This window comes from Pecten maximus, chromosome 15, assembly GCF_902652985.1.
Source record: "Pecten maximus chromosome 15, xPecMax1.1, whole genome shotgun sequence".
In the NCBI taxonomy this organism is placed as follows: domain Eukaryota; kingdom Metazoa; phylum Mollusca; class Bivalvia; order Pectinida; family Pectinidae; genus Pecten; species Pecten maximus.
Window position 1 is genome coordinate 29,609,239 of NC_047029.1, and position 12,950 is coordinate 29,622,188.

General features: G+C 35.2%; 1 protein-coding gene across 2 annotated transcripts; it reads left to right on the forward strand.

The window, feature by feature from the left end:
* The first annotated feature begins 733 nt into the window (after positions 1–733).
* On the forward strand, positions 734–10,076 carry LOC117344063 (dnaJ homolog subfamily C member 1-like). Of its 2 annotated transcripts, none has more exons than XM_033906711.1 (10): positions 734–892; positions 3,952–4,053; positions 4,808–4,854; positions 5,840–6,011; positions 6,188–6,470; positions 6,950–7,092; positions 7,415–7,537; positions 8,650–8,713; positions 8,991–9,409; positions 9,938–10,076. In XM_033906711.1, exons 1-10 carry the CDS (start codon positions 746–748, stop codon positions 10,022–10,024), a joined length of 1,587 nt encoding a protein of 528 aa, XP_033762602.1. In that variant the 5' UTR covers positions 734–745; the 3' UTR covers positions 10,025–10,076. The 2 variants fall into 2 exon arrangements, with proteins under 2 accessions (XP_033762602.1, XP_033762603.1); XM_033906712.1 differs by having other exon boundaries at positions 7,418–7,537.
* Positions 10,077–12,950: the final 2,874 nt, after the last annotated feature.

Here is a 12,950-nt window from a genome sequence, read left to right on the forward strand (position 1 = left end):
TCTCGAAAAAGGTGAAAGAAAGGAATACCCCCATGTCGATATCCCTGACACCCTATTCCCGCTGGTATTGGACTCAACGTCTTTAGCTGCCTTAGGATTCTAATAAAACTGGGTTATCAAAAAAAAAAAAAAAACTAAATATTAATAAAACACACACACACACACACACACCCTCACACACCCACAGGCAATATACATTGGCTCCAATCCATATGCAATCTAGATTATACTTCCGATGTGTGCATTAAAATGTCCATTTTTAACATTCGTTTATGCAATTACAAACAGATATACAATTACATATGGAATTAACTTTACCAAAAATGATCACATTGTCGTACATTCGATATACAATGTAAACAGTATACACATGTATGTCCATACGAAACTGACAGTTTCGTGCGATATTCTGAAGGGATGGAGATAAATTTCATAGAAACGTAGTTACAGTAAAGGATATTAACCAACCGTGGACTGCGCGCGGTTAGAAGAGTAACTACGGTAAACTCAGGGGAACTCTTTTGTGTCGTGAAAACAAGAAAACGCAACACTAGGAGCATTCGTTTTCAAGAAAATGTTATTAGTGTCGTATATCAGTGATATATGATGTTTAAAGACAACAAGATAAGAAATGAATATAAAATTATATAAGCATAATAAATAATGCCTAGATATTGACCACTATTGTACATAATTTAATCAAATTAATTGCTTTCACTATAATTGCAATAGTTGCTCCCCCACAATGGCTCCCACAGGTGGTTTATTGACGTGGATTTTGTTATCGTTGAATATAGCTGTGTCCGTCTGTTGGGATAACGATGACCTAGAATTATTCGATCTGGTTGAGGAAGTGAATCGAAATTTTTACGATGTATTGGGTCTGGAAAAGGTAAAACATCAAAAATCTCTCGCACGTCATCGTTCATTTTGACAGCCTCAATCTGTCAATCCTCACGCCGACTCATGATCATGTCATGAACAAATGAACACTGACCACAGTTACATATAGCTGAGAGTCGGTGAGACAAAACCTAGTTATGAGCGGGGTCATGTAGGCGGAACACCAGTGACTAACTAATTATTTAAAATCCAATCTTTCTGTAGATGATGCCGATGATGAAGAGTTGCACTTGTGCAATATTATACATGTTCTAGATCTGTGCATTTGTTATAACGTGCAGTACTATATATAGTGTGGGACACAAAATTACCATATTATCATCTACAAGAGGTCTAGTCTGTCCGATGCACCAATAATCGCATTGAATGATCTGGGGCGATATAGAGCTACATGTTTGTGTATATGGCAAACGTTTCTCACTAAGTTCTAACCTGTGTAAAAGTTCAAGGAGTAGTAGTGTGCAGCTAGAATGAATATTCATACCCTGCCTACACTGCTCTCTGGCAGACCATCTGTCAGAAATTGTCCGTCCGTCGTCCAGAGCTACGTTAGTGTGCAGCCAGCCGGGATCGAACCCACAACCCTCGGCTTACTGGTCCGCCGCTCTACCGACTGAGCTAAAGGGAAATTCCCCCTATCCGGAAGCTAGAAGGCGACCATACAACTATGTACAGTATTTACAATGTAAAACCTGGCCTACTACACTACTCTCCTTCAACGTGTTCGCCCCCGAACACACCAACCCAGGTTCTATCTCCAAGGAAGCCTCTTGCTTTCACTTGGATTGGTCTGCGGCACCAATGTAAAAGTTCAAGGGGTAGAGGGGTAGTAGTGTGCAGCCAGCCAGGAGCGAACCTGCGACCCTCGGCTTACTGGTCCGCCGCTCTACTGACTGATCTAAAGGGAAATTCCCCCTAGCCAGAAGCTACATATGTACATTGTAGAAGGCGACCATACATATACAACTATGTGTAACAGGGTGTACTCATTGCACTAAGTCACACTTGTTTGTGCTGTTTTGGATGTACCCGTGTCACCACGGGTATATCGTGTGTCGTGAGTTGCACGTGATTCCACCTGCAAACATCACCACCCTGTCTACCCTGTATGTCCCATGCACTTAGCACTTAGCTGCGAAGCAGGACGGAGCTCCTGCATAGATATATATATGTTCACAGTATTGCCTTCCTCTTCTGTCGCTGGTAAGTACCTGTATATTACTCATATAACTGTATAACAGTAGCTCCGTATAAATGTATTTTAAATATACCATGCTATAAATAGAAACCGAAACTTACACCTGTACATATATATATTAAGTGATAGTTTCGTATCTTTTATTGCGGGTTCATATATATAGATAATAAAAAACATAGTAACCATAAACTCGTGTCAGAGTTGTATCACCGAGCTAGCGAGGGTTACATATGTACAGTATTTACAATTAAAACCTGGCCTGCTACACTACTCCCTCCTTCAACGTGTTCGCCCCCGAACACACCAACCCAGGTTCTATCTCCAAGGAAGCCTCTTGCTTTCACTTGGAGTGGTCTGCGGAACCAATGTAAAAGTTCAAGGAGTAATATATAGTGTGCAGCCAGCTGGGAGTGAACCTGCGACCCTTGGCTTACTGGTCCGCCATTCTACCGACTGAGCTAAAGGGAAATTCCCCCTAGCCGGAAGCTAGAAGGCGACCATACAACTATGTACAGTATTTACAATTAAAACCTGGCCTGCTACACTACTCCCTCCTTCAACGTGTTCGCCCCCGAACACACCAACACATGAGGTTCTATCTCCAAGGAAGCCTCGTGCTTTCACTTGGAGTGGTCTGCGGAACCAATGTAAAAGTTCAAGGAGTAATAGTGTGCAGCCAGCTGGGAGTGAACCTGCGAACCTTGGCTTACTGGTCCGCCGCTCTACCGACTGAGCTAAAGGGAAATTCCCCATAGCCGGAAGCTAGAAGGTGACCATACAACTATGTACAGTATTTACAATTACAACCTGGCCTGCTACACCTGTAATGTTGTTGGAATATACATGTATGATGTATTTATTGGTATATACAAATGTAATTAATTGTTTATCATTCTCTTTTTCTCATAATTTATAAGTGACTGTGGTATACCAAGATCTTTAGTCATATGCACAGTAAATCATGGTAAAGTTTTGAAAGAACCAGTTATTTATCATGGTAATTTATTATTAGATTAATTATATATATATATATATAATTAGGATTTATTAGTGCACATGGAATCATGCATTTTGGCATGTGTAAATAATAACTGAGAGATTAAGATTTGAAGATCATATTAAAGTTAAAGGAAGACACCTCTATAAACCATATAATTATATATAAATTATAATAGTTATGTTTGTATATACATACACATGCAGCTCTGTCTCTTATAAGTGGAAGTATAGTATATGGTGATCTTCACCTCCTCACAGTGATTTACTTACCAATATTTTATCTGCATTTATCGGGATCTGCATCTGCATGTACCTTTTCCATTGGAAAAATACAGTGGTATTTTTTGCGAACTGTGGAAAAATTATCAACACGTCTTTTTATGTTTAATTTAGAAATAAATAGAAACTATATAGCAAGTAGCATAGATTTATATCTGCTTGAAACACATACTGATCAACATCTCTTCATACAAATTGATGAACAGAGACATTAAATAATTTCTAATTGGGAAAATGAGGACATGGAATTGGAATTGGAAAATTTAAAGTAAAACAATATCTCATAAGAAGAAGATGCCTTTATTTGGCCCCAAATATACTCAAAAATATTATTGTTCTTTCACAATGTTTTCATGTCTGCCTTTTTTAATCGCCATGGCACAAAATCTGTAACAGAGAGAAGTATTGAATATCAAGCCCAATTACATGCTGGGGCTAAAGCTAGTGATCATGAACATGATCATGACCTCTCACTAATTAAGCGAACATGCTAACAATCTGCAGTTTCATGTTATCATCACATTCATTTTTATCCTTACTAACACCATGAATCATACATCTTACAATTACAGGACTGTACAAGTAATGACATCCGAAGAGCCTACCGTAGACTTTCACTGCAGCTGCATCCAGACAAAAACAAGGAAGAAGATGCTGAAGTCAAATTTAGACAGGTTCAAAAATAGTATACTTCTAATTATAAATTATCTTAATTATCATGTTGCTCTTCTGTGCACATAGAATGAAACTACACTGCATGTTGATTATGATACTACAAAGACCTGGTAAATATATTGTGTTAAAATGTGAAATATATAGGAATGATTATAGTGAAAAATACCCTGCCCTCACTGAGCTTCTAACAATTTAAGCAACCTCGCTCTCTAGGCAAATATCCTACCAAAAAGCTAAGGATCAAAATCTAAATTGCAAATACACAAAATAAATGATTTTTTTTATACAAAACATCTTATCTTTCATAAAGTATTAATTATTGCAAAAAGTATGAGTTTGTTTATCATATTTGTTGATTCTATATGTAAGGAAATGTAACAAAAAGTGACGAAAATTAGTTAGAGGAAATAGACAAATGATTCTTGTATTTTATCAATGGTTTTGATAGTGTATAATATGTACAGCTGGTTCATGCAATTTACATATTTCTATTTGATACAAAGAAAACGACATCCTTTGGTAGTCTTTCTAGGATGGATGACAAATAGAATACTGGAGTCCAGTACATGAAATGTATAAACAATTAACAGAGAAGTCCATGACAACATCCCTAGGAAAATCTTCAACAGTTTTAACCATTTAATCTGATTGAGATTTCCTTACAGATGTTGTCTGATCATCTGCATTTATAATCATGTTTTTATTTGGGTAACATAAATATAACATGTCATATTATAATTTTCTAATTGGTAGCTTGTAGCAGTTTATGAAACACTCAAAGATGAAGACAAAAGGAAACGGTGAGTAATGGAATTAAATAAACTAAATATAAATTAGGTTAACTAATTATAAATTAGGTAAACTAAATATATATTAGGTAAATAAGATATAAAGGTATACTAAATATAAAAGCCAAGATGAATAGAGCCTTTCACTCCCATTGGGATGAGACAGGAGACCTCAACCAGAAGGGGAAGGGGGATTTTCCTACCATAGAACCTCGGGCCATTAAAAGGACCCATTCCCCCAAAGAAAATCTTCTGAAAATTCCCGAAATAAAGGACAATTTTTCAAGATTAAAAATATGATAGATGTGAAAAGACCTTAGGCAATTTTGAATAAATAACAGAGGTAAAATATGAAATGAAACGAAAAAAAAAGAATAAAGGTAATATCTATTAGAACATGAATATGTTTGAATTTCTCTTTCCTCCATTTTCCCAATTTCACATTTTGTCATGTAAAAAAATCCCAATTAAATGGACCCTGGACCCAGATGAGGACTTGTACAAAAATCCCTGGGGAAGTTTCTTAAGTGGCCAAACATGAGACATGCTGAATGTTTAATAGCTTAAAAATCTTAACCACTCCCAAGGGGGTGATCATGAATGATTAATTTTTCTTTTACCCATTTTACCCTCATTTGTGTCTCTGAGTATATTAACCTTACATCCTCAATGCAAGACAATTATTATGTGACATTGTTATGAATGTGCGAAGACCATGTGTAGCTTGTGTCAATCCTAGGCTGAGGACACCTGTAAAGTTGTGGATATCCTTGTCAAGGGTAAGATAACACCTGTAAAGTTGTGGATATCTTTGTCAAGGGTAAGATAAACACCTGTAAAGTTGTGGATATCTTTGTCATGGGTAACAAACAATTCTCCAAATACTGATACTAAAAGTAAATTTTTTTCACTGTAGGTTTTGCAGATTTAAAATTTTTGTAAAGGTGTTTGATTTCTTACTTATAAATTTTCTAAAAAATAATCCTTGATTATATAGGTATGAACTTGTACTGGAAAATGGCTTGCCTGATTGGAGACAGCCAGTTTTCTACTACAGAAGGGTGCGGAAACTTGGGATGCTGGAGTTATTGGCCTTTATGTGCGGTATCTTAACTCTTGGCCAATACCTTGTTCTGTGGTCCATTTTCCTGGAGAAAAAGTTTTCCATGGTAAGATAATGTGATTAATGTCCATCAAAAACAGTTGCTTTGATTATTTAAAGTAAGACAACGTTAACATAAACCTTCAAGATTAAATGAAGTTATTTCAGGTTTTAGACAATTTACTACCTGGCAATACCAAGAATTGAAAAAATCTAAAGTTCTGTGGTTTTGTTCTTAATTAGGAGGAAGATCATGAAACTCGTAGAAAAAAGATTGAAAAGAAATTAAGGAAAAACAAACAGGAACTGGAGGATCAGTTTGATGAACTTCAGGAGGAAATGGACTCCTTACCTAGACCAAAAGTCTCTGACCTCTGGCCAATCAGACTGACCAAATGGACTGTCCAGTCCACCATCAACCTCCCCACCACAGTCAGAGAGACAGCTGCAGCTCTTAAGGAGTGGATGCAGAAACGTAACACTGCTGTTAAAGATGAGGAGGATGAAGATGAAGAGGAGGAAGAAGGTTTGGCAAATTATTTGTATTTTCTATTACATTACTAAATTTGACATTTTATGGACTTGGTAATGTGTGTTTTGGAAGAATTAAAATTGCATTGTGTAGCGAAATGTAGAAAAAAAAAACCAGTATGTTATGACTTGACTGCTTATAGGACCAAGCATGTTGCATATACTTGATAATATATCAGAATGCACAGGTTTTATTTGATAGCTGCCATATTTACCCAGCAAAAAGCACATTTCTATGAAAGAAGAATTGCCAACAAGTGCTACTTCCTGAAGACTTTCAGTCAGAAACTATATATTGGGTCCCCTAGGCTTGATAAAGTAACGTAAGCGATCTTTGTGATTGACACAAAGTGTTGTTATATTTCAGTAACTAAGGATTCTGATAAAACTTTGGTTCCTCTGAGCCAATGGGAAATGAAGCCTAGTTGGTTTATTGTGATGACATACATGTAAATTTCAATTTTTCATTGGCAGAAGCTGCTAGAAGAGCCAAAAAGAAAGCACGTCCAGAATTTGTGGACATTGTACCCGTTTTGTGTACAGATGCCGCCCCTGTAGTTTACACTGAGATGATACAGTCTAACACAGCAGAGGAAACCAACACAGACACTGTTCGGGTATGTGGTGTAATCTATAAGGCTCATTCAAGGGAGTTCAATATAGTACTGTATAGAATGTAGTGTATTGAACACTCTTGGCTACCAAAGTTAATTGTTGGACTCGATAATCTAAATTTACCTTTTGTCAATTGTACAATACATGAGAGGTAATAGAATTGCTCTTCAGAATTTAGTGTTCTCATTTCGAAGATGTAACACCTCCTTCTCATAAAAAAAAAGAGAAAAAGAAAAATAAAAAAGAAAGAAAGAAAACGAGACAAGATACAGTACTTTGATTGAAATTTGATGATATGATATAAACAATGGTTTCCAACCATAGCAGGGTGGAGATTGGACAGATGAAGAATTAGCTCTGCTGTCTAAGGCAATGACCAAGTTTCCAGGTGGAACAATGAACAGATGGGAGAAGGTTGCAGGTGTTGTTAACAGAACGGTACCTGAGGTATATGATTTAAAACACTATGATGACCTGAGGTATAGGATTTAAAACACTATGACTGCAGGTTGAATTTTAAAATATCGCTATCAAAGTGTTCTTGAACCTTTAGTCCCTCCTTGGAACTATAGGGGTAAAGAGGCGTACATAATTACCCCTCATCTGTTTGAATTCCATCTTCCATATTTTTGTATTCTATCCCTCTATCCCATAACACTAATTAGAGAATAAATGTATCTCTTAATATCATAATATCTTTGCTCGGGTGATTAATATGGACCTTTATGGATATTCTCCTCATAGAGGTAGGGTAAGTTTTAACTGTTAGAAAATCTGCTTGGATTGATTGGAACATTTTATGTGTAACAGAGCACATGATTAATTCAATTCAAATCACTGCCTCTGCTTGGGATCGAACCCCAGACCTCTGGCTTACTAGTCTTATGCTCAACTGTTTAAACTAAAGAGAAATATCTCTAGCCAAGTGATATATTGTGGCTAGTGTTTACCAGGATTACATACAGTATGCATGTGAAAATTTAAAGTTTTTTATGTCGGTGTTCAGCCTTGATTCTGCAGGAATTACATTCACTCTCAGTCTCACACCCCTGGAATAGATCATCACAATTGAAGGTAGACGACTAAGGTCCCTATTTATTTGGGGTCAGGAAAAAAACCAATACTGACCAATCGCTTAGCTTATGCATTTCTATTTCAAATCAGAGGTGCAAAAACTGAGTTTAAAACCAGTCAATTTAATGATGTGGTGATCTTGAGATTCATTTGATGTACAGCAAAAGATCAAGTTGGTCTTGTTTAATCCACAATAATGCGGGGACTGAGCCTTCATATAGCGTTGATATATTCCAAGGATGCAGAGACTGAACATGACACCTGAAGTATAGAGGATGGTTAGTGTTAAGCCCTTTAGAACACACAAGTTATCTCCCTTGGTACATAAAGTATTCAATCAGGGCGCACTTCTGCACTATTCTGTATTTTCAGAGACAGTGTGTGTGAGTTTGAAAAGCTTTACTTTAAACCTAGAATAATACATTGTTTGAGATACTGATATAATACATTGTTTGAGATACTGATACATTGTGTTTTTGTTTCAGGTGATAGCCAAATCCAAGACGCTCAAGATATCATATGTTAACAAGCTGGACGCATCCTTACAGAGTAATTTTTTTATTTCGATAATAGACAATACTTACCAATAACATAATTATCATAAACTGGTAGGTCAGTATGTGTAATGTATGTACAGTGACAGAATGATGTATTTCAACATGTATATGTTCCTACCACATAAATACTTCAATTTTGAACCAATGAACAGTATATAGATTTCGATAACTTCACCCTAGCTTGGTCTATATCAAACAAAGATGACTATTGACAGATCCAAAGTTTCCTTTGTCATATAGAGATTTATGATTTTTTGTTTGTTTTGAAGGTGGAGGTTTAAAGGGAGGAAAAAAGACACAAGTCGTTACAGATGAGATGATATCCCATAAAGCTGATTACGAGGGAACTGTAACAGAGGATACAAATGGTGATGTCAGAAGTGGGGATGTACGCAGGCGTCACAAACCCAAACCAAAGAAAACATCAGAGAAGACGTTACTGGCTGCTGTCGAATCTCAATCTGAGAAGAAGCAAGGGGAAGTAAATCAACCAAAAATAGTCCAACCAAATAAACAATCTGATTCAGAAGCAATTAGTGAAAATTCTGTGACTTCAAAGAGTTCTGGTGATGGAGATCAATGGAATAAAAATCAACAAACTATTTTAGAATGGAATTTACGACAGTACCCTAAAGGTACTGATCAAAGATGGGAAAAAATAGCTCTGCAGATTCCTGGAAAAACAAAGGTGAGTTTATATATTAGGATATTTTGATTAATTAAATATCTGATTTCAGTTTAGAAAAATATGAATTTTTTCATAAATGAAGTGTGCGTTGTTCTATGCTTTTCAAAAAAATATGTCGGTGGTGTGTTGTGTTTCAGTTATCTGTGGATTTCGTTATTTATATAAAAGTTTGTTACTTTAAAAATCACACTATATGTATATATACTGTACAGTGAAAACTCCTCACACTATATGTATATATACTGTACAGTGAAAGCTCTCTGGTCTGGTTTTGGATACTTAGTTGTGAGCTCCTAGAAAGTCACTTATGTTGTTTTAGATATTGGGCAATGTTAAAATGACAAAAGATTTAATTTTTGAAAATGGGAGAAAAAAGTGAATTCAAAAATATATTTATTTACAAATGCAAAGTGAAGATTATAATCAGAAAACATTTCTCAAATGATATGGCTTACAGACTTGATAGAACATACTTTTTTTATGTCATTTTTCTGGTAAGCTTTGCTAATCAAGTCTTTCTCTTTTCAGGAGGACTGTATATTAAGATTCAAGTACTTAGCTGATCTAGTGAAGAAGAAGAAAGAATTATCACAAAAACAATCTGACACCAGCTGATGTCAACTCATAGATTAATTATTCACAATTTCAATTAAAAAGGTTCAAAATATTGACTAGTTGGTAATTAATTGAAGATAGTATTAACCGATGTCAAAGTAAAAAATCTGGATAATTTTTACTCAGATATGGCTGTGTTATAAGGTGGACATGCCAGATTTTGGGGCCATAATGCCCCATAAGTTCACAACATTGTGATTAGTAAACGAATTATTATTGTAATATATGACATATCTGACTTAATTTTCAGTATATGTTCCCAATTCTTAAACCTTGCAAAAACGTAGAAAGGAAAACAGAACTTTTAATGTACATATAGACATACTGATTACTATCTCTCTTCTACTGCTATGGAAAAGATTGATTTTTTTTCGTAAAGTTTTAGGTATAGAGAAAGTATGTGTAGTCTTGGATGAAATATCAATCGAAATGAAGTAACCATGGGATTGATATTTACCTGGTACATAATTAAGTCTCTAGTTTTAAGGTCAAGTTTGGGTAGCACACTACAGTACATTGTAGGACAGCCTGGCCATGGGCAATGTTTTTGTTAAGCAAATAACTCCTGTATTATGATATGCATAAAAAATGAAAAAATAAATGTACTCTATAATTGGTATATTCAGTATGAAGTAGTACATACAGGCTTCACATTTGTTAAAACAAAAATTAATAAATTAGTTCCGGATTTTAAATTTCCGGATTTTCCGAAAGTGTGTTTACACAGGAAATTTAGTTTTGCCTACAACGAAAAATGGAAGCCCACCGAAAAGGTGAGATAGCGGAAAAACTTAATTTACAACGTATGTCAAAACAAGATTAATTCTGTCTTTTGGATAGAGATATTTAATTTTAAATAGGTTTCAGAAAAAAAATTGTGTAGAGAATTGTGTCATTTTGGGTCAAATATCATAATATTTTGCAATTTTTGAGCATTTTTCAAGCTGTTACCATGTTATTTACAGCTCTAAAAATCACAGAAAATATCAGTTTACTTATCCTTCAGAGCTGTATTAAAATTGCAAATGTTGTACAGATTACAAACATATATACTTTATTAGAGGTTATATGTAGGGTTAACTGGCAATGTTTACATATCTAAGACATGTGCCATATTTTTCAAAATTGGGCATTTTTACTGTACACTGCTACATTGGCGATGGGCCAAATTTTGTTGAACCCACAGATGAATATGTAGCAGGATAGCACATTGTATTTGAGTTTATATGAAAATAGTTCTTTTGATAATAAATATTTATTTACTGTACTATTGTGATATAATTTACACATTTGTCATTGAGGCTGTTGCTATATCATTTGTATGTAGGTAAATTTAATTATTTTAGTAACCATAGCTGTGAATAATTGGGCCCCATGTTGAATTTCAGATTGTACTTTTTCGACCATATGCTCAAATTATTTGATCCTGTTTTTTTATGTCTGTTGTTTTTTTTTTTTTTTTTTGCAAAATGCTGGACATTGTTTTTTTTAAAAATCTTTTTAGGATTTCAGGTATTTTTTTATTAACAAAAGGTTGGTGGTCGTACATGGTTTATCAAAACATAATTGTACAGGATGTTTGACATCAGTTATTTTATACTTGTGCTATTATATGACATCAAATATCTGTGTACAAGTGCTCAATTGAAGGTTGTTCTATCAACAGGGACTTAACAATTCTCAATCAACAGTCGATATATATATGTACATGTATAGGTATATTATATAGGTCTGGAGTTTATGCCAAATCCCTATGGTTCTAGCATTAAATATTGTCTATACCGTTACGGTTCTATCATTAAATATTGTCTATACCGTGGTAATTGTCTGTATACATCATGAACTTATACATTGTGTATCTTATTGTTCAAACGAAAAAAAAGAACTGTGAAAGAAAGTTTGCATACAGTTATATAAGATAATGTAATAAATCATTGTTGCATGTTTTAATATGTTGTTGTTAATATATGATTCAGGGCGGTCAATTGATATATATTGATATTGTATAATACATAAAGGATGTCCAAAATCCGTCTGACGTGTCCTTCAAAAAATAATCCGTCTGACATGTCCTTCAAAACCATAATCTGTCTGACGTGTCCTTCAAAACCATAATCCGTCTGACGTGTCCTTCAAAACCATAATCCGTCTGACATGTCCTTCAAAACCATAATCCGTCTGACATGTCCTTCAAAACCAAAATAGGTCTGAAATGTCCTTCAATAATCCAATCCGTCTGACATTTCCCTTAAAAAGCAACTCATTTTGTAAAAGAGTCATTTTGGTGGAATCAATCCATACTCATTATAATAGAAACTTGTATTTTTGAAATATCTAAATATATATTTCTTCATCTTAAGTGTTTTCCTGAAGTTTATGAACAATTGCGTTTGTCACAAACCGTATTGAGTGTTGCCTCCCTTTGTCTATGAAACTCGTGAAAATATTTGGTGGCCTAGCTCATACAAGTGTGCTTTGTGTTGAGTGACGTTAATACTTCTTATTTCTTGCTACATATCGGATATATATAAGGAAATATAGCATGACTTTTAACAACGCCACGAAGCTCCGAAAAGTTTTCAACAGTCCATATTTTTAGATTACACTGACGTCAAAATCAGTGCCTCTAACATGTTGGAGTGGCTGACTTCGACCGATGAATTATGATATCAAAATCAGTTTACCGAGTGATTATTTTCTGTTCAGAAACTTTGTACGATTCTCAACCCACAGCTAACCATTTCCAATACACAGTCAACAAATCTCAACCACGGTCAACAATTCCTAACCTACGATTAGCAATACCCAATCCACGGTCAAGAATACCCAAACCCAAGGTCAACACTTCCCCATCCACTGTCAACAATCCCCAACCCACGGTCAACACTCCTATCAACCCACGGTCAACACTTCCCAACCAAAGGTC